The 23,470-nt window shown below is 37.9% G+C and overlaps 1 protein-coding gene across 3 annotated transcripts in view; it reads right to left on the reverse strand.

The window, feature by feature from the left end:
• LOC124776550 (alpha-1,2-mannosyltransferase ALG9) overlaps nucleotides 1–23,470 on the reverse strand; it is a 144,395-nt gene that overhangs the window by 30,320 nt on the left and 90,605 nt on the right. For all 3 annotated transcript variants that reach the window (XR_007015633.1, XM_047251585.1, XM_047251586.1), the window contains 2 exons: nucleotides 22,002–22,131; nucleotides 19,527–19,660 (listed from right to left, as the gene is read on the reverse strand). Coding sequence is in view for 2 of the 3 variants with exons in the window: in XM_047251585.1 (XP_047107541.1) it covers nucleotides 19,527–19,660; nucleotides 22,002–22,131 (264 nt within the window). In the remaining variant the exon portion in view is untranslated. The remainder of the gene's footprint in view (nucleotides 1–19,526; nucleotides 19,661–22,001; nucleotides 22,132–23,470) is intronic.

The raw sequence follows: 23,470 nt of genomic DNA on the forward strand, positions 1-23,470 counted from the left end.
TAACTGACAGTGCTCTACAAGCTCCAGAAATAAGCTGCATTCTGAAACTGAAAGCTTCATAGACAATGCGCAGGAAGAGTCATAAAGTGGTGTCACCTGCTTTATGTCAAATAAGAGCTGAACAACATGAGAGAGCAATGTAACTTACTGAGACATGTGGCTCCATCCTCCAAACCCCAAAATGTAATATGCTGGAAGGAGGGGCAGGATAGGGATAGTGCTTGGTTGAGATGAAGACTGTGGGTACGAGGCAAATGTAGACAGCAGATATTGTTTGTAGTAAATAGTATTGATTTTTGAATTAGGGATTTTATAGTTCTTCACGGATCTACACTAATAGACATGCGGTGCGATGTTCGCACAGTGGCTGAGTCATGTGCACAATGTCTTTCTTCCTTTCCATTTCTGTGCCACACTGCTTCTACTTATTCTATTTTCTAGTAAGATAGTTGTAAACAATGATACAAAACTTACAAAGTGAAACATAGAACAGTGCCACAGCAGTATCTACGGTTTGGGTTTTTTGTCTTTACATCACGCGACACTGGCACAAGAGAGTGTAGAAAGGCACTGAGATACCACAGATGTGAGATGAGTCACAGGCATTGACATCATCATTATGCTGTCCCAACACCCTCTAGTTCAGTGGGCATGATAGCAGAAAATCCACCTAAAATAGCTTTCTAAACCAGTGTATAGCATAATGGGAGAATGTATCAGGCATCAGGGGATTATGACGAAGAGAGAATTACAGAATATTACAGAGCTGCATTAAGGGCCACGGATTGTAGCTGATAAAGTTCCTGTGGTCAAATAAATATGTCAGTGGTACCACAGGGCTGAAGCGCAACACACTGGATGGGTTTCTCAGGGATGGTAGGTGAAGTTTAAGGTTTACGTGACAGTACCCCAGTCATTATAACCATAAATGTGACTGCAGTGACTTCATCATGGATTCCTTTCTTTTTGTGAACAGTTCACATTAAGCTCTTGTTTCTGAATTTGTGTGCTTATTTCTTTCAACTCAGTGATTAGGAGAGTGTGTCACATGGAGCATGGGATAACTCTGACAAAGAAGAGTGGTATGTAGTAAGGCTAAGTATAGAGTGAAGGAGAATAATATATGGAAAAGGCTGGGTGCAAAGATTCATAATGTTAGTAGGAGTACTGATGTAAGATGCTTCCAGGATTGCCACACCACTATTCCTAAGAGACTGTTTGACCAACACCATCTAAATCACAGGGCCTTACAACACTCTGCCAATAGGGCGAATGTATCAGGCATCAGGGGATTATGACGAAGAGAGAATTACAGAATATTACAGAGCTGCATTAAGGGCCACGGATTATAGCTGATAAAGTTCCTGTGGTCAAATAAATATGTCAGTGGTACCACAGGGCTGAAGCGCAACACACTGGATGGGTTTCTCAGGGATGGTAGGTGAAGTTTAAGGTTTACGTGACAGTTCCCCAGTCATTATAACCATAAATGTGACTGCAGTGACTTCATCATGGATTCCTTTCTTTTTGTGAATAGTTCACATTAAGCTCTTGTTTCTGAATTTGTGTGCTTATTTCTTTCAACTCAGTGATTAGGAGAGTGTGTCACATGGAGCATGGGATAACTCTGACAAAGAAGAGTGGTATGTAGTAAGGCTAAGTATAGAGTGAAGGAGAATAATATATGGAAAAGGCTGGGTGCAAAGATTCATAATGTTAGTAGGAGTACTGATGTAAGATGCTTCCAGGATTGCCACACCACTATTCCTAAGAGACTGTTTGACCAACACCATCTAAATCACAGGGCCTTACAACACTCTGCCAATAGGCGAGTGATGTCATCAACTTCAGGTATACAGCCAGTGCCACCTACCTGTAGCAATGCAACCTAGATGCCTGCAGAAACGCTATGTGGAGCCATGTAAACAACTGTTTCGAAGCTATAGTGTTAGTGAGTTGAGTTCCCTTGTGAAATCATTTGCTTTTCTGCTCTTTGAAGTTATATTGCCTGTAGCAGTTCAGGAGTGATCATCACCATGGTGAATAAGTGTTGTGTTTTGGGTTGTGATGGTAATTATGACGAGAAAAAGAAGGTTCACATTTTTAAATTTCCAGCTGACGAGAATACATGAAGGAAGTGATTATCTGCAATCAAATGAGAGAACTTCATTACTAGCAAGCATTCTGTGGTGAGTACCTTTTATTTTAAGCCGTACTTATCGAAGAAAGTATATTGCAGTTGAAGTCTGAGTATCGGTACAATTTTTAGCAACATGCGTGCAGTATATTATTTGTCATTTTGTGGGTCTGCCAATTGCACTTCTGCGAAGATGACATATTGTGGGAAACACAAGCAGTAGACTGGAAAACTGGAGCTATGTTAACCGCACCACTAAGAAAGCCACAACTCTGACAAAAATGCAGTCCCAAGCAAATTTCCTAACTGCTCTTCGCATATTTCAAAAGTGATGCCAAAAACGAGAGTACCTCCCTCTGAAAAACAGAAGAAAAGGGAAACTGCTGCACTGAGAGCATCCATAGAGGACAGTATTAAATCTCTAGAAGTATATAATAAGAGTTTTCCTTCAATTCATTTTAAGAACTGATACAGAAGCTTGACTCTGTCACTTGTAGTGAAAAGTGGTCAAAAGCAGTGAAAGATTCATATATATTGTTTTTTTTATGTAGACAATGAAAAAACACCACATCATATTTTGTACATAATTATTAATCAGGAACTCAGTGTAATCATTTATGTAAAGGGTTGTGAAATCACTTCCAAGAAAGTTAGAAAACCTGTAAGTAATATCCATGATCTAGACAATATTAAAGTATTTGTTGAAAGTTTAGCATGGAAAAAGGAAGAAAAACATCTTCAAGACATCATTGTTGAGTTGTTAGATAACTTAGAATGTGATGGGAAAACTAAAGCTGCCGTTGAATTCATAAGAAGCCAATTTTAGTTAAGCTTTTCACCTCCTGAGAGACATACCCCCCATGTTTTAGTATTTGCTTCTTTGTTATCCTTTTTTTTTTTTTTTTTTAATTTCAAGCCATGCTTACAGATTCATACAGAGCACTGCAAATATTGTTCTGCCTTATCCTAATACTATTAGAAACATCTGTGCAAATATTTATGTTGATCCTAACAGTCCAAACTTTCTAGATTACATTAAGGAGAAAGTACCAAACCTGAATCATCAAAATTGTTTTGTGACACTCATGTTAGATGAAATACACATTAAGCCAGCCATGGACTACAAAGGAGGAAATTTAGTTGGTATGGCATATGATACCACTACTCTTGCAACAACTGCTCATGTGTTTATGGTGCAAGGTGCAATTTCATCATTTAAAGATGTTGTCCACATCTTGCCTGTAAATAAAATGACTGCTGACCAGTTGTTCAATGTAATAAAAAAAAAGTATTGATTGGGTTGGAAAACCTAGGTTTCAAGGTTATTTCTATTTGTTCTGACAATAATTCAATAAATAGAAAAGCTGTTAGTAACTTAGCAAATCCATCACAACTTAGTACTGCTTACCCACACCCTTCAGATCATTCCAGACCTGGTTTTATGTTATACACCCAGTACACATTTATAAATGCATCAGAGATAACTGGGTGAATCTGAAAGATGAACTTCTGACATTTTGCTTCCCCAGCTTTGAAAACACATCTGTGAGAATGCAAGCTTCATTTTCTACAATTAGGTCCATATTTGCCATTGAAACGAACAAATTATTGAAATTTGGGATGGTTTAAGTATGAAAGCTCTGTGATCCTATTTGTCAGAAAAACAAAATGTAAAGCTTCTTTGTCAAATTTTCAATGACAGCATAAAGTGTAGTTTACTGGAGTTGGGGCCTACAAATGACATTAAAAATTATGAAGGAACTGCTGAATTTATTAAAGTAATAAGCACATGGTGGAAAATCGTGAATGTTAAGTCCTCTCTGAAAGGAATTAGACGTAGAGAGGAAATGCAAAAGTCTCTAACAAGCTACAAGGATGATGGAAGGTGTAAATTTCTACAAAATTTCTAAATTAGCTAAACAACTGGAGCTCCATGAATTTGTCAAGTGGTAAGCTCAGTAAGGAAACACACTCTGCATTCAAGCATATAACACACGCATTATTAGAACTGAGAACATTTTGTCTGTCAGAACTTAAAATGTCATATTTGCTGCCTGGAAAATTTCAGACTGATGCCTTGGAAGCCAGGTTTGGAGTGTATCGATGGCTGGATTCCAATACTATGTGTCAATGAAGCAAATATTTGAAGCAGTGAAAAAGCTGAGATTATCAACTTTGTTAGAGCTTTCTTTACAAGGTGACTCAACCACGAAAATTGTAATTAGGTCTCTACAAAGCTGTGATCAGTCTGAATGTCTTGATGTTGCCTGTGGCATCTCAGCATCAGTATTTATAAAGTAAGTGTTGGTTGATGTGATTTGGAACTTATTGGTCCAAAGTGTGGTAACTGTGCTCAGTTTTTAACAATAGATAAGCAGCTGGCATGTGGTGCTGAGCACAAACTAATTAAAGATCTCGATAGAGGTGGCTTGCGATATCTACAGAAAATTCCAATGCTGATAGTAATGTAGTCTTTGTCTTTCATGTGAAAACTATTAACAGATGAACACTGTGATTCCAACGGCAAACAGCATGTAAATTAATTCTTGATTGTGTCATGGCCAATGATGATTTTGCAGTAGATGTCTGTGACAAACATTCAGCACAGGAATAGTGTAAATCTGTTGTTTGGTCAAGTGTTAATATTTTGCTTAGTTGTTGTTGTTGTCTTCAGTTCAGAGACAGGTTTGATGCAGCTCTCCATGCTACTCTATCCTGTGCAAGCTTCTTCATCTCCCAGTACCTACTGCAACCTACATCCTTCTGAATCTGTTTAGTGTATTCATCTCTTGGTCTCTCTCTATGATTTTTACTCTCCACGCTGCCCTCCAAAACCAAAGTGGTGATCCCTTGATGCCTCAGAATAAGCCCTACAAACCGATCCCTTCTTCTAGTCATGTTGTGCCACAAATTTCTCTTCTCTCCAATTCAATACCTACTCATTAGTTATGTGAGCTGCCCATCTAATCTTCAGCATTCTTCTGTAGCACCACATTTCGAAAGCTTCTACTCTCTTCTTGTCTAAACTATTTATAGTCCACGTTTCACTTTCATACATGGCTACACCCCATACAAATACTTTCAGAAACAACTTCCTGACACTTAAGTCTATTATATCCTCTCACTTCGACCATCATCAATTATTTTGCTCCCCAAACAGCAAAACTCATTTACTACTTTAAGCGTTCCATTTCCTAATCTAATTCCTGCAGCATCACCCGGTTTAATTCGAATACATTCCATTATCCTTGTATTGCTTTTGTTGATGTTCATCTTATATCCTCCTTTCAAGACACTGTACATTCCATTCAACTGCTCTTCCAGGTCCTTTGCTGTCTCTGACAGAATTACAATGTCATCGGCGAACCTCGAAAGTTTTTATTTCTTCTCCATAGATTTTAATTTCTACTCCGGATTTTTCTTTTGTTTTCTTTACTGCTTGCTCAATATAAAGATTGAATAACATCGGGGATAGGCTACAATCCTGTCTCACTCCCTTCCCAACCACTGCTTGCTGGATGGATGAGGTGTGTGCTTTTGATGACACTTGTTATCACCATACTTATAACTCTTGTTGCTGATGTGAAGTGTTACAGTTTTAGTTAGTTAGTTTCATGTTCCATGGATCATTTTGCATGAGAAACCATATGATTTAGAATGAGTCATTTTAAATTCACATTGCAAATTAATTTGTACATATGGCTACATGCCGAAGATTTTTATTTTACATTTACTTTACCGTGCAAATGTGAAATGAGCTGTTCCACACTTGTGACCTTAGGTGATGTCTGCTTTTCTGTGAAATATAGTCTGTCAGTAAACTGAAGAGCGAGTGAGCGAGTCTCCACTCTGCCTACCCATCTACATCGCAAGGCACTTCTACAGGCTGCTTCACAACGTAGTACTGGCCCTGACGGGGCACGTGCTTTAAATCTGTGGTGACACCGTGTACAGATACGTCCCGGCTGCTGCATCTATTTTTAGGCAAATGCGTTCAGACCATAAGGAATGCAAAATATGATAGCTTCTTCCGAAACACAACATTTGAGAGTAAATAATATAAACATACGAACGGAAGTCACGATTTTACTGCAAACATAAAACAGAATGCCTGTTCATGTGAATGTATGTTCCTCTTTTGTTATTTGTAAAATGAACCCCATATAACGCAACCACTGTAGAATTTAAGGCTTATTATTACTTTGTGTTTCTACTAAAAGTTTTCTTTGAAGGGTTGCATTGAAACTTAACAATTCTTGCAACACAAAGAGTGTTTAAAAAGTAGCCATAAATTTATAATTTTGTGTGTTGTATTAGTCCGATTTGCACTACTTTTTTCTCGCTGTCTTCGTAAACATGGTTGAAAAGTATGTGAACAATGTTATGCATATTGGGTATTTACTCTGCTGTCAGCTGTCAAAAATGTTACATGTGTTTTGATAGCATCAATGATTATTTGTTTTGTATAAAAACAGATTAGAGAATCTGTATTAAATTTTGTTAACAATTGAACAAAGTGTATGAAATTTTTAGAAATGGTTAAATATTGCTTTTGGTGAGTCTGTTATGAGTAAACCAAGGACATACAAGTGGTATAAAGATATCAAAGCCGGCCTTAAAGGTGAGTGGTTTTACAAGCACAGATGAGATTAAAAATGCACAGTTAAGAGAACTATCAACTACCCCAAAGAAACAGTTCCTAAAGTGTTTTGGGAATTGGATAATTTGGAAATTCATGGTAAGGACTATGGGACCAAACTGCTGGGTCATCGGTCCCTAGGCTTACGCACTACTTAATCTAACTTAAACTAACTTATGCTAAGGATAACACATACACACATGCCCGCAGGAGGACTCGAACCTCTGACGGGGGGAGCCGCGCGAACTGTGACAAGACGCCTAAGACAGCACAGCTACTCTACTGTCAGCCTTCGAGAATTGATTAAAGCTCTGGCATAAGTGTATAGTGTGTAATGGCAAATATTTTGAAGAGGATAACATTGCTGCAGATTAATAAATAAAGTTCTTACCAAAAAATAAAAATTAATATGTGAACGCACCTCGTATGTCAAGCTTTTTACTTAGAAGTCCAGAATCGGTGTACATGTTTTGAAGGAAAATTCAGTAATGTTTAGAGTAGCTATTGCACATGCTTCAAGCAATATGTCTTAGAATCAGGTGAATAGTAACAAAGATAGAGATTTAGTGACAGAATACATTCAAATGCTGCTGTTTCATGTGGCTATGCAACTGTCTATAACAATGGGTTTCCTCCAAAATTATTAGTTTTCTTTCGTGGCAATTCCAGTAAACCATGCGGCTCATTTTCGCGTTCCTTACTTAGCGTATTTACTCAAATTTAAGCCGCACCTGAAAAATGAGACTCGAAATAAAGGAAAAAAAAATTTCCCGAATCTAAGCCACACCTGAAATTTGAGACTCGAAATTCAAGGGGAGAGAAAAGTTTTAGGCCGCACCTCCAAATCGAAACAAAGTTGGTTTATTGTAATATGAGACACAATTTAGGTTGAATGAAAGACGATACAGCTACAGTAGTTTGGTTCGATTTGTAAGCTTAGCAGTTAAGCTTTACCAGGTAGCCATTGCTACGCTCCGTCTGTATTTATAAGGGTACCCTTCCTTTTTCACGTGCTTCGTCTGATTTGGATCGATTGCTTATTTTGCTTTGATCTGATAAGTGCCGTTTTCTTTGTTATAGGTGTTTACGTCACTCTAAGCTGAAAATGCATTACTGTACTGTGTCTTGCATTGTTTGTCACATTCTGATAGTGCGTGTTTACGGCCTGTCGCCACTCGTGGTATGGCTTGCTTTTTTGCGCGCTACTGCCGCTTACAACTAAAAAAAAAAAAAAAAAGAAGAGAGGAATCGTCTCATTAGCGAAACAATGGCAAGAGACTGCTATTTGTTGTTACTTACACTGCTGCTTTCTTTGATAATGATCAACAAGAACCAAATGATAGACTGCGTATGATTGAACCTGTTCTGAACGAGAGTTAGGCGAAAATTTTTCTCCATTTGAAAATCTTTGCGGCCGCTTCTTTAGTACATCAAATTCTGCACAGAAGTTAGTCATCTTAGATTTAAAAATCTAGTCAGTTGCCATGCTTCATTTCTGACTGTAGCACTATTAAGCATAAGAATAATACTAATATAAACATGACACGATACGTATATTCTTCCGCGTTTGCTGTTGTCTCACTCTAGTTTCGTAGTTTATTAGGCAGACAGGATTTAAATGAGATAGCAGCAAACACGAAAGAATACATGGCAAAATGTTTATATTCATATTATTCTTATGGTGAAGAGAATACTGCATGTGATTCACATTTCATCAGGTTCCTATTAGCAACCATCTCTTCTCACAGGTAGGGAAAAAATTCAGTCTTGCCAGTCGGATTTTCGTAGTAAATTGAAATTCTGCTGCATTTGAAGATAAACAATACGGAATTTGTATTTACTTCATTGGATAATGTATGAAAATGCAGTGGTCGAAACTCGGGGCGGATGAAAAAAAGCTCGTCTTCCACCTTTTTTTTTTTTAATTTATTTCCTGATGCAGAGGTTTTGGTGCCAGTATTTATCTTTGTGCCTACAAAGCATGCCTGTGTAGCACTACATATATTCGACGGCAGAAGTTAGTTGTGGCGGCACCTACCAACATTTTTCAGAACTTCCGCTTGCTTTGCACTCGATTCTAAGCCGCAGGCAGGTTTTTGGATTACAAAAACTGGAAAAAAAGTGCGGCTTAGATTCGAGTAAATACAGTATGCATCCTGTTGTGGCGAGGTTGATGTTTGCATAAATTGAAGCCCTTGGACTGGGACTGCTAATATTAGCCAACAGTTCTTTTTGTGTCGCCTCTTTAACACACACTGTAACAACATAAGAGACAACCGAACACCTGTTACTCAGCAAATACCTCCTCTTCTTTGCGTTCTGCACATTTCTTTGCAATGCAGGGCGATGAGTCATTACTTCCGGATACCGAAGTATATCAGTGAGTATACAAAGTTATCTGAGTGACGCTGGCAACTAAGATCCCACAACAGAAATTACGTATATCACTGTACGGCGATCTACACCACTAGACAGGTAAAGGGGAAACTGATTTTGGGTGCCCCTGTAGGCCGGTGGCAGCGTTCTTCTCCGAAAGGCCACTTCCCCCACCAAAAGCGCTGCTCGCTCTTGAGTTTACAGACTATACTGTGCTAGTCATAGGTACCTCTTTTCATTTTGATACTTGAACTAATAAATTCCTGGATTCTTAACGTACTTTTTCTTAGTTCTGGTGCCTTTTTTGTGTTGCATTGTGTGTTTTCCAAATATGTTACTTGCTGTGTGTACTCGCCCTAATATTTAGATAGGTCTTTTTCTGCTATACAGCATACCATATTAATTAAAAAATAAAGCTGTTTCATCCCTCCAACAATCTGCTTGTAGTTTTTCACTGAAAGCAGCAAACTCTTGTTTCACATTCAAGATGCAATTATAGCAACTTTACTGTCTCTAAGATGGCTCTCAATCATGTTGCTTATTATCTGCACAGCATTCTTTGCCACATTGCCATTTTGTAGAGTTTGGTGAGAAGTATTTGCATGTCTTTGACCATGTGCTATGTTGATCATGCTTTGAAAGTTAATTGTGACTGAACAAGGGTGTCATGTTTGTATTTCCTTTACATGTCATGAAATTGGATTGTCTTGTTTTTCTTTCTCCATTTGTGTGAAAGTTATTTTTGTGCAGAAATCTGTTAGTGGGATGTGAGCTACCATTTGAAAACTTGAATCTATTATCTTCCCTACATATTGTGCTGTGCCCATTAGCACAATAATTGAGAACCACACTGTTAATATTGAAGAGGTTTTGTAGGAGAAACTTTGCTATCTAGAAATGCAAATGTGATATGGTTTGAGTAATTATTACCATCTGTCCTTACAATAACCATTAAGAGGCTGTGGCATCAGTCATTATGTCTGTGAAAGAAACATAGCAAATGAAAACAAGGTTACATTCATGAGGACTGCTACTCTGTGCAATGTTTCCATAAGTGTAATGTAGAATGAATGCTTTCATTGTTAGAGTAATGCTGGGCTGTTTCATGAAATTAATACACACTTCTGTATGTTTTGGTTGTGCCACTTTCACTGTTTACAATTTACTTAAAACCATATATTTGAAATATGTTATGGATGTATATTATTATTAGTTGAACATCGTTTAGATGTGTAAGCTGTATATTCTACAATTTTGTTTGTGTGAATGTTACGAGAATAAAACTGTGTCAAATGCTTCTGCTTTTTTCCCAGAGATAACAAATCAACTCACAGTAATTTCATTTATAGTCAAGCTTGATCATCTAAACGTCTTTTACTGTCTTATATTTATCCGTTTCTAAAATGGTGTTAGCGCAACGATTTGGCAAAAGGCAGGGTTCACGCTAAGTGCCTCGCCTGGATTGCATAACATCATAGTTGAGTTGTGAGGCCTTGTCGTTTAGGTGGCGTTGTTTTGACAGAGCTACCAAACAGACTGAAACAGAGTTATGGACTCCTCTGTGAGAAAGCTTGCAGCCGGCTACCGGAAGCAATGAGTGAACCACGAAAAGGAACTTAAGCATGTGTAGTAAGTGTGATAATGCATCTCTGGTATTGTTCTCAGTACTAGTGCTACTTCTCTGGGACAGCCAGCGACTGCAACCATATAAACAGTTTCCAAATGTATCTGGTTACCTGTTTTAGCTGTTGAAGTGTTACAGACAGGCGCTCATAGATATTGTGAGCCAAAGACCAATCAGAAGTGTCCACAATGAACTTTAAAGAATTAACTACTTCCATGTGCAGCAGGAGAGAGATTTCAAGGGGTCAAATTATTCAAAGAAGGGAAGAGTGTAGGGACACAAGTCTAGACAGATGGGCTTGATGCTATTAAGCAGGTTACTTGCAGCAATATACTGATCCAGCACTGTGCCACGGCATTCACTAGACATCACTGACTGCCTGTGGAGACGACTGCCACAAGCAGGAGGCACTTCTCTATACAGTATACGTGACTTTAGCAGCTGGAAAATCACAACAAACCCGCTCTGGCATGTATAAATACTGGTTTTCTTGCCAGGTTAATCATTCATCAATTGTCATCATGCCAGCCTCTGCAACAAGGTCAGCTCTGCTCTGCTATCATCCTGACAGCGCCGTTTGCCAGGGGGTTCAGCCATCGCCAGATGGGCCCCAAGTCTAACCGAGGCTTTCTTGGCATCTGAACTGCTGGATACCCTCCCCATACCCCCAGTACAGCTTGAATAACATGGGGAATAGGCTACAACTCTGTCTTGTCCTCTTCTCAACTACTCCTTCCCTTTCATATCCTTCAACTCTTATGACTGCCGTCTCACACTTGTACAAGTTGAAAATACCTTTCACTTCCCTGTATCGCTCTATCTTCAAAATTGCAAAGAGTATAGTACAGTCAACATTGCCAAGAGCTTTCTTGAAATTTACAAATGCTACAAATGTAGATTTGCCTTTCTTCAGCCTATTTTCTAAAATAAAATGCAAGGTAAGTGTCACCTTGCATGTTCCTCCATTTCTCGAGACCCAAACTGATCTTCCCTGAAGTCAGCTCCTACTACATTTCTCATTCTTCTATAAACAATTCATATAAATATTTTGATAACATGACTTTTTAAAGTCGCTTTCTTTGGGATTTGAATTATTATCTTCCTCTATCAGTCTTAAGGTATTTGCTGTCTCATATATCTTGCACGCTTCTCGTGGTCTTGCGGTAGCATTCTTGCTTCCTGAGCACGGGGTCCCAGGTTCGATTCTCGGCGGGGTCAGGGATTTTTCCCTACCTCGAGATGACTGGGTATTGTTGTGTTGTCTTCATCATCATCATTCATCCCCATTACGGTCGGAGGAAGGCAATGGCAAACCACCTCCACTAGGACCTTGCCTAGTAAGGCAGTGCGGGTCTCCCACATCGTTCCCCTACGCTCTGTAAAGAAGCATGGTACTTCATTTCCATTTTTTTTCCATATCTTGCACACCACATGAATATTTCTGTCATGGCTGGCTCATCCAAGGTTCTCAATTCTGAGAGAATGTTGTCTACTCCAGGAGCCTTGTTTCTGCTTAGGTCTTTTAGTGCTTTGTCAAATTCTTCTTGCAATAACATATCTCCTACATCATCTTTACTTACTTCCCCTTCTCTTTTTATAACACTGTCCTAAAGTTTGTTTCACCCATATAGGCCCTCCATATATTCCTTCACCTTTCAGCTTTACCTTCTTTTGTTAGCCACCTGAGCCCTTGATATTCATAGCTGCTTCTCTTGTCTCCAAATGTCTCTTTAATTTCTCTATAAGCTACATCTATCTTTCCTCTAGTCACATATATCTACAGCCTTGCATTTCTGATCTAGCCATTCCTGCTTACCCATTATGAATTTCCTGCCAATTTCATTTTTTATACATCTGTGTTCCCTTTCATTTACTTCATTTGCTGCATTTTTATATTTTCTCCTATCATCAGTCAAATTCCATACCAACTGTGTTACATCCTTTAATTGGGTACGGAGTCCAGAGAATTTAAAAAGGGAAATAGATTGATTGAAATTAGATATAGTGGGAATTAGTGAAGTGCGGTGCCAGGGAGAACAAGTTTTCTGGTCATCTCAGTATGGAGTTATCAACATAACACCAGGTGGTGGTAATATAGGAGTAGGCCTTGTTACCTATGCGACCCTCTGCTGCCTTCACTATTTCACCTCTCAAACTTACTCATTCATCTTCTATTGTATTTCTTTCCACCTTATCAGTCCAAAGTTGCCTAATGCTCCATCTGAAACTCTCAACAAGCCTCTGGTTCCTGCAACTTACCCAAAAGTCCCAACTTCTTAATCTCCTATCATTTTATAATTTATTTAGTTTTAATCTGTGTTTCATAACCAATAAAATATGGTCAGGGTCCACATCTGCCCCGGAAATGCCTTACTGTTTAAAATCTGGTTTCAAAATCTCTGTCTTACCATTGTATAATCAATCTTAAAACTTCTCGTGTACCCTGGTATCCTCCACATACATGATATTCCTTCGTAATTCTTAAACCAGCTGTTAGCAATTATTAAATTATTCTCTGTGCAAAATTCTAGTAGGCAGCTCCCTCTTCCTTTCCTTTCCCCCAGTCCATGTTCTCCCATTATTTTTTTCTTCTCTTTGTCATCCTGCTATCAAAGAATAATTTCCTTTATCTCATCATACATTTCTTCAATCTCTTTATCGTCTGCAGAACTATATTGCATATACCATTGTGGCAGGTATTGGCTTTATCTGTCTTGATTATGAGAACACATTCACTACATTGTTAACAATTGCTTACCCACATGTCTATTTCCTTGTTTATTATTAGGCCTACTCCTATATTACCACCATCTGGTTTTGTGTTGATAACTCCATACTGACATGGCCAGAAAACTTATTCTTCCTGGCACAGCACTTCACTAGTTCCCACTATATCTAATTTCAATCAATCTATTTCCCTTTTTAAATTCTCTGGACTCCATACCCAATTAAAGGATCTAACATTCCACACTACTACCAGTAGAATGCCAGGTTTGTTTTTCCTGACGAGACATCCTCCTGAGTAGTCCCCACCTGGAGATCTGAATGGGGGACTATTTCAACTCTGGAACATTTTCCATATGGGACTGCAATCATCACTGAGCTGCATGTCCTTGGGAAATATAACAGCAGTAGTTTCCCCTTGGTTTCAGCTGTTCCCAATAGCAACATACCATGGCCTTTTTGGCTAATGTTACGAGGCCAGATAAGTCAATCATACACACATTTACCCCTGCAACTATTGCAAAGGCTACTGCCCCTCTTCAGGAACCACATGTTAGTCTGAGGTCTCCACATATCTCCCTCTGTCGTGGATGCACCTACAGTATGGCTACCTGTGTCACTGAGGCATGCAAGCCACCCTGGCTTGGCAAGTCCAGGATTCATGGAGAATAATATTTGGTATTAAATTATTATGACGACAAGGTGAAAAATAGGCACCACAGTTGTGAAACACTGTAATTTTTTGGTCACAATTGCACTTACGTTTTGGTGTAATCACATTTAAGAAAAGACATTGAGTTCCACATTTTTTTAGGGAGCAGACTCCATAACTGTACAGCTTTATGAAAAAAATGTCCCACAACAAGCAGCGCTGTGTTACCTGGGGATGGCAATCCATTAATGGGACAGTTCCAATTAACCTATTTCTTTATTATGTGGCTATATCAAGCTGCTGAAAAACGGAAGTTTTTGTCTTTATAAGTGGAGAGAATATGATGAAAAGCAGCCCATTATTCACCTGATTCAGCTTGAGATACTACCTACATTAAGTTAGCTAAGATGTTCAGTTCTGCATAGTTAGACCAAGTGATATTACAGTTTCCCCACATGAGGAATTATAAATGTGGCTTCAAGTTAAACTAAATGTACATTTTCTTAGATGTGCATTAAGGATTTATGTTCACTGAGGGAAAATTTGAAAAGAAGACACATAATTGATCACAATGGCTAAATATACTGCAGCTCTTATACCTCTCTAAACAAGCTTACAAACAAACAAAAGAAATGTGCGTATATTTTGAGACCAAAGGCGCATTAATTAATTGTAATTATTATTGTTGGTATTATTATTGTTTTAACTGAATATTTTTGGTGTATCATGGAAAATTTAAAGTTTATTTTCATTAAATTTTTCCATAGAACAGTACAGTGTGTGCTGTCATAAGTATTTTCTAGTAGTTGGCGAAAAATGTTCACTAATGGCTGAAACTGGCCCTGTGGTTTAATCTGTCAGTTACCTATCCACTAGCCGACTGGACTGCATTAACATCCACAGTGGCTCAAATATCATTTACTTTCATTAACTTGTTGTTACTGGTAAACAGAACAAGTTCATCTTAAAACTAAGGTATGAAATGAGGATGCACAAGAAAGAAAAAGTGAGAAACAGTGTACAGAACATAATTATTGAAAGAAGAGACAGATTAGTTGGGCATCTTCTATGGCATGGGACAGTTAATTTGGCATTTAAAGGACCTAACACTGGAAAATTTACATGGGGAGACAAATTCTAGACATATTGACACTGTGTATAGAAGGTATGCAGAGATGAAAAGATACCACAGAATATAAATAAATGGAGGACATTATCAAATCAGTTAAAACTATAGCATCTCTTGGGAAATGGGTCACAGAGAGTAATAAACTGCTTTTTACGTCAGGAGAGTAGCTGATATCAAATTGCGATATGAAATTAAAGCTGCTTGTCATATCAGGAAATGATGTGGTTAATTTTACATATTGTGAGTAATATTTGAAAATGATAATAATAATAATAATAATAGTGGAAAGACACACCAATGGTGGTCCAAAGCTCTGGAACTTTGTCTGGCAAGTGACAGTTAAGGAGAAGGTGGAGGCATATTGATCTTGTTAAAAATCCTTGGTCAATCTGGCTCTGCATGGTCACATCTTTTAAAGCCCCCATCCATGTCTAAAGGTCAACCAGATCAATAGTAAATACTTCTCAGACCGACAATGACAGGTTGAAACATTTTATAGAAGATATTTAGGTAATTAAACCAGGAAGCTGGGAAGGTTTACTAAAACAGAGCAACTGGGAAGGTTTACTAAAACACAAATAAAGTGTATGGATATGTCAATATTAAAATGAAAGTAAATATGGTGGAATGAAATTCATGAATAAGTAAAACAGAAAGAACAAAAGTGTGAATAAATGGAAAAAGTGACCACAACAAGTAGTTAAATAGGCAAATGAATAATAATAATAATAATAATAAATGTGAGAATTTAAAAATAACAACATGCTGTAATACAGAAAAAAAATTGTACTAAACTCGTGAAAGCCAATAAGATGTTTATGAACAAAATAATTGTCAAGTGTCATTTAGTTGCTTTAAACGTGAAAGTGGAAGATTCATGATAAATAATAATGAAAATTGTAAAATGCATGTTAAGTATCTCAGATGACAAATTAATAAACTGTAAAATGAAAATTTGGAACTTCAAGAGATCTATTACAATCTAGTACCTTCTGCAACAAAAACTGGAGCTGTAATCCAGGTACTAAAGAACAACAGGCAAATTTGAAAGGGGTGGGTGAGTAAGGGGAAGGAGGGATAGTGGGGGTATTAAATGCCTAGGGCAGGGAGATAAGGGAAGGGAGGGAAGTCAGGTGTCTGTCTTTCAGTGGTAGAGGCAAAATGAGATTAAATAATGTAAAAAGACCAAAACTGGGTAAGCAAGGTATGGGGTGAAAGATAGACAGCAAGAAAGTAATATTGTGCCTAGCACAGTTTATGGCCAACCTGACACAGAAGAACAAAAGACACATTGGTGGAACAGTTTCCACATGTGCAGTTAAGCGGTACTGGCATAGGATGGGAGGGAATCCAAATGGCACGAGTAATAAAGCAACAGTAAAGTCATTGATGTTTTAGTATTATCAGAAACAGAGTGGTCAAATTTTCTTGTATTAATTTATTTGGCTAGACAGCTGAGCATATCAAGCCCACATAAAGTTTTGCAGCACTGCTGGTACATGCTGTAGCTGTTTTCATATATGGCCATACTTTTGATTAGGTATTGAATATATGCAACAGGAGTTCATTGGGAGGTTGTATGTGAGTGATGTTACAGATCTTGCACACAGGCAGATAGATCATTCACATGGGAATTGCCCTTGAGGTATAGAATTTTGGATGAGGGGTGGGACTGGGGTCCACTAAGATAGTGCGTAGTTTGGATGGGTGATGGAATACTAGTACTTTGAGAATGAGCATAGAATTCCGTGTAGCATATCTCTCATATCAAGGCACAAGAGGTAACTGAAGCTCTGGCAAAGGATATGAATGAGTTTTTCAAGGTCATGGGGGAGATGAGTACAAATCAGTGCAAGGTACAATAGGTTTGTTCATGTCACAATAAGAAATGGCAACAGAAATTTATTTCTGGAGCGACTAGGTACAGTCGGTCCATATATATTCTGGTAAAGTAATTGGCTTATTTCAATACTTTTGCTTCCCACTGGAGATGTGGCACCTGCCAGTGCCTAGGCTGTAAGTGAGGGATTTTTAATGTGAGATGGATGCCAGAAGACAAATGAAGTACAACTGGCAGATGATGCATTTTATATGATCAGAAGGTTTCATGGGGACATCTAGAGGCTAGAAATCAACATCTGGAAAGGTAGGCCATTGAATGCAGTAGGTTTGGGAAGATGTTAGGTCCACTGAGAAAAGAGCAAAGGCTGTCCTTGCCACGGGTCCATATCATAAAGATTCCATTAGTGAGTTTGAGTAAGACATAGGACTTAAGGGATTGAGTTCGGATGGCTCTTAAACAGGATGCATAGGAAAGTGCTGCATGAATACCAAAATCAAAGGAAAATCCAGGATGGAATAATGACAGTATTATGGAAAAGTTAGATTGCTACTCACCATATAGTGGAGATGCTGAGTCGCAGACAGGCACAACAAAAGGCCTTCTTCTGCATTAGACAACATACAAACACATATCCATGCAAGTGCAATGCACACCCACATATATGACCACTCAACTATGGCTGAGGAAGTTTCTGTAGGATCATTGTGGTCATGCAAGTGAGAGTCGTGTTTGTGTGGATGTGTATGTGAATGTCATCTAATGTAGAAGAAGGCCTTTTGGCTGAAAACTTAACTTAGTAGCAGTATTTTTGTTGTGCCTGTCTGCAATTCAGCTTCTTCACTATATAGCTAGTAGCAATCTACCCTTTTTGTAATATTGTCAGTATGAGTATAAAAGGCAGTTCGGCACACTTTCCTGTAAATTTCGCTTCCAAAGGATGGAATACTTATGGGTCCAATTGTGCTTCATGAAAAGGATTTTAAAGAAAGTGGTGGCTGTGGTGTAGGGTCAGTGCTTGGAAAGTGTGTCTTCCATTACAGCAATGCCAAAGGCATGGGCGATGTTCATGTACAATGATACAGCACCAACAGTGGCAGGATTCTAGTGGTAATGCGATAGGAACTTATAAGATGTAAATGATGAAGTTATTAATGTGTTGTATACAGAAAATGGAACTTCAGACACCAACATGGAGATGGTGGTCATAAATGGCAGAGGAAGTCTCTGTAGGAGCCTTGTAGCCAGGCATGATCAAGTGATCAATGGAACTGTTTTTGTGGGCTTTTGGGAGCAGATGAAAGATGGATTTATAGGGGTTTACATTCAGGTGAAAAGTTTAGGAATGGATCTATTATTCTGAAGAGGCTCTGAAGCATCCTAGTGGTGAGATTTGTAAACATAGGTGTTGGAGAGCTGCTTGATATCATCACATAGTCACTGTGGTCCTGACGTCATCAGTGGGATGAATGATAAGGTCAGGATTTGTTTTTATTTGTAAATGGCTGTTTGTCCCACACATAATTTACAAAATCATACAAGATCAAGAAATAAACTTTGAGCAAATTTGGAAGACTGGAAACATCCCAGAAGTAAGGAATGTAGCCCTCACATATGCACAGCACAAGAAGGGCAATACAGAAATGTCAACAATTATGGAAGTGTATTCCTTTTGCCTGTTGCTTATGAAGTCTCAGCAAAAATCCTGTTGAAGCTTATTATGTGAATGTAAAGGAGGGCCCAAAAGACTAAATCTTGTTCAGAACAGATATTCAAACTGTAGTCCACAATTAATCACAAGCTACCAAACATAAACCTTTATAGATTTAGAAAAGACTCTTGTGACCAAATGATAACAGAATTCTGAGTTAAATGTAAATTAGAAGATCTTGCCCATAAAACTCCTAGAGACAATTTTACAAGAACTTGTGTGTGTCAGCTTATCCACTGGTCTGCACTTCTACATGGTGAATGGTTGTTTTTACTCAGTCCATTATTTCTTTTCCACCAGAATTTTCCATCATCATAGCAGAGAAATACAATGTAATATTTATGTACTATGATTTAAACTAAGACATTGATCCCAATATTAAAATATATGGAATAACACAGTCCATAAAAAATAGATCATAAACTCTAACAGTATTTTCTGTGTACCTCAATATATTAGCACGATTCTCAAGGACACAAGTGCTCGTAATGCAACTCACAGCTCTCCCAAAGAAAAAAAATGTATTGTAGTAATCTGTATTTACTACATAAAACATATCATTTACCTTAATTCTAGTGAAAATTGCAAGTCCTTTGTAAAAAGAAAGAAGATCAGATGGACTCAAAGCAAGTTATTACTCTGTTCAAGGAACAAACAGTTCGAAATATCTCCAATAATACGACTTTATACAAACCTCTCCACATCCAAAAATGGTATTGACTTGATAACCATCCAGTAATCTTTCTGATGTGAATAATTGGATTCTTTTGGTGTCTCACGTCCTTCCAGATCCAAATCAAATAAGAAATGGCAGTTTTCAATGTCAAACTGAAAATATAAATTGTTTTAAACCTTTAATTACAAAACATGTTTGCTAAATAATAAAAGAAATGGTCTTACAAAGGCTATTAAGTAAAACTCACTAGTGTTTGTGAAAAACTTTTATCATTCTAACTAACTGAACAAATCACTACTATTAAAAAAAAAAAAAAAAAAAAAAAATACCTTGATCCATAAATTGTGACTTCTTAATTTCTTACAGAAAACTATTCGTGAAATTCAGAAAGATGGTTGCAGTTTTCTTGAAATGTCCACTAATTCACAGTGATCGAGGCCTCTGCAACAGTGTCGAATGAGTTGAACGAATCAGAGCAGAGTCTGGCTGACACCGTCCTCTGTATACATCCAGTCACTTGAACAGTATTCCAGACTACATTTGTTGAACAATTGTTTAAAAACAAACTCTGTCAGAGATAAGCCAGAGCTTTCCAGGCTTTTATTTTTGACTCCAGATCATATTGCCTGCTATGCTACATGCACAGTTCCAACATTAATTTGTTTAACCTGTAGTAGAATCTACAACTTTCTCATGCCCCATATGATGAGCTTGTACAATTTTTTCTTGGCTTTGGAGCCACCTGCCCTTTATGACAGTAATTTAAAAAAAAAATAACAGTAGAACTCATCATATCAATTAATGTAAAACATAAAAAACAGTGAGCCCGCTGTGATTTCATCCATTCTATTACATGTTTGTTTCTCATGAAATCGTCAGTCCAGTTACACATACAGCTACAGACATCATATAAAGTCTTTCCTTTGGAAGGCATTATCGGGCAATCAACACCCAATGATGCTGATTGCCTCATTATGCCTTCCAAAGAAAAGATGATGGTTAAAGACTTACTCTAGAGTTTTCCACTCATTAAAGCCTTTGGCTATGTATATTCATGTCCTTTCTGGATGTTTTCCATTATCATCTATCCACCTTCCATTAGGACACTGCCACAGTCTTTTATCTCCTATGATCTACAAAAGAACTTCCTTGGCATACCTATCATCGATTTACCTGGCAACATGTCATCCTTATCAATAACTCATTTCCTTTATGTTTACAATTATGCCTTCCACCTCAGTCTGTTCCCTGATCGATTTGTTTGTTTCCCTGTCTCTCCCAATAATCTTCAAGGTGCATCTCTCCAGTTACCACTCACCAGCCTTCAGGTTTTAGATGATTTTTTTTGCACTGAAGTTACATGTCTTCATGCGAAAGATCAGAAAAGATAGTAAATTTTCCTTTTCAATTACAGGTACATGAGAAGCTTGGATACAAAAGCACTCCAGGGCATTTTTACACTTCTGTTTATTACTTTTCCTATCCGCCGAGTTATTGTCTTCAACCACACTCAGCATAAAAGATCAGTTCCATGACTTTATTAGTAATTTGTGCTATTATCTTTTTCATAGTTTGTTTATATCACTTTGTCCTGGTCTCACTGTAATTGATTTTTAGACAGGTGTGCAACATTGCTCTACGAAGTTCTTTCGTTCAGTTATCTACAGTAGAGGGGAAACTGTACAATGTCATCAGTAAAACTGAAATGATTTAGACATGTTCCATTAACAAATATTCCTTACTTGTTTTCCCACTTTAATGGCCCATAAGTAAGCTCTGTTACAGCTGATAACAATCCAGGAGATATGCAATCTCCTTGCTAGACTCCTCTTTCCAATTTCAATTTACCACAATCCTGGTGAATTCTAATGTTAGCTGCAGCACTCACAATATACTCTTTGGTATACTGACACAGGCTGCATCAGTCAGATTTAGTTGAAACTGAGAAAAAAAATTTACTCAAAATCCCTGACAATGTTGTAATTCATACTCACTGGTCTGGTCTATAATATTGTTCATAATCTGTAAGTGGTCCACAGCATAACACCTACTTCTAGTCAGCTTGTTGCTTTGCTTGATTAGAATCTATTGTTTTTTATAAGCAGCTGATGATTTTGTATATTTAGGAGGCTGACAGGTCTAGTTTACAGCATCATTTGTATTTAGCAGAAATGCCTTCTTCTACAGACATTCTATGCATTACATTATATGTGCCTTCTATAAAATACCACATCCACCTTTAACCACTTCTGCCAGAAGAAAGAACCACTGGCTCTGAAATCTTGTAAAAGTTAAACCTTTTTGTGTGTGTGTTCTCCTGCCGCCACTTAGTGAGTAGATTTTTTACTATCCATTTACGTTATACTGTCAAATTTAATTCAGGGGCATATATGACATAAGAGTGTAAAGGTGCCTGTACTTGCCACCAGTTGTACAATGTAAATTTAATCTTAGCCAAAATGATACCCCAAGTAAAAAAAGATATTTACTTACATATCTTGACGGTTCTTCTTTATTCATATCATTCATAAATTCAGGTATTATGGATGTTGCATTGTGAGCACTGCTGTATGGTTTTGGCAGCTGGCCTCTAAATTCAGATTTCAGGAACTGCAAATTCCAGCTGCAATTAAAATGTGACATAAATACCCATGTGACAATAGTCTACTTACATATCAAACTACAGTATGTTTAGAATTACAGGTGTTAAATTTTTACTTTTACATAGCTGATCTTCCAGAAATGTACCAAAAACCAAACTATTTATGTAACATACCACATTATAGTCTGTCTTTTCAAGTACACACAGAGTTTTCACAACAAGAATTTGGAATCTACATCTACATCTACACTGATACTCCGCAAGCCACCCAACGGTGTGTGGCGGAGGGCACTTTACGTGCCACTGTCATTACCTCCCTTTCCTGTTCCAGTCGCGTATGGTTCGCGGGAAGAACGACTGTCTGAAAGCCTCCGTGCGCGCTCTAATCTCTCTAATTTTACATTCTAAGTCATGGTATTGTTCATACATCTTCTCAAATGCTTGCATTCAGCAACATTTGTTCTACATGTAATTGTTACTTTTGGTGAAAAAATGATTAAAACTTTACTTGCTTGTACACTTACATTCATCAACGTCATATGGAATAATCTTCTGGGGTATTTCTCACAGAGACATAAAGACTACCAGTCATTTCCTTCCCTTTCCTGTTCCACTCACAAGAAGAGTGAGAGAGAACTGACTGTCTATATGCCACCTCAAGAGCCCTAATCTCTCTAATATTACCTTCATAGTCCTAGTATGAACTGTAAATTGGCAGCAGTAGAACTGTTCTGCAGTAAGCGTCAAATGTCAGTTCTCTAAATTTTCTGAAAAATCTTCCTCAAAAACAACATCGCCTTCCTTCCACTGACTCCCATTTGAGTTCCCAGAGCATTTCTGTAATACTTCATGTTGTTCGGATCCACCGGTGACAAATCTAGCAGCCTGCCTCTGAATTGCTTCGATGTCTTCCTTTAATATGACCGGATGCAGATCCCACACACTAACAGTACACAACAATGCGTGACAGTAGTGTCCTTATATGCAGTCTCCTTTACAGATAAACTACACTTTCCTAAAATTCTCTCAATATACTGAAGTCAATGATTTGCCTTTGCTACTACAATCCTCACATGCTTTGCAATGTTATGCTTAGATTTTTCAACAACTTTACTGTGTCCAGTAGCACACTACTAATGCTGTACTCAAACATCATGGGTTATTTTTCCTACTTATCTAAATTAACTTAAATTTTTCTAGATTTAGAGCTGGTCACCATTCATCACACTAATTAGAATTTCTGCCTAAGTTATCGTGTACCCGTTACAGTCACTCAACCACGACACTTTCCTGCACACCACAGTATCATCAGTGAACAGCCGCAGACTGCTCTTTACCCTGTCTGCCAGATCATTTATAT

This window comes from Schistocerca piceifrons, chromosome 2, assembly GCF_021461385.2.
Source record: "Schistocerca piceifrons isolate TAMUIC-IGC-003096 chromosome 2, iqSchPice1.1, whole genome shotgun sequence".
NCBI classification, from domain to species: Eukaryota; Metazoa; Arthropoda; class Insecta; order Orthoptera; family Acrididae; genus Schistocerca; species Schistocerca piceifrons.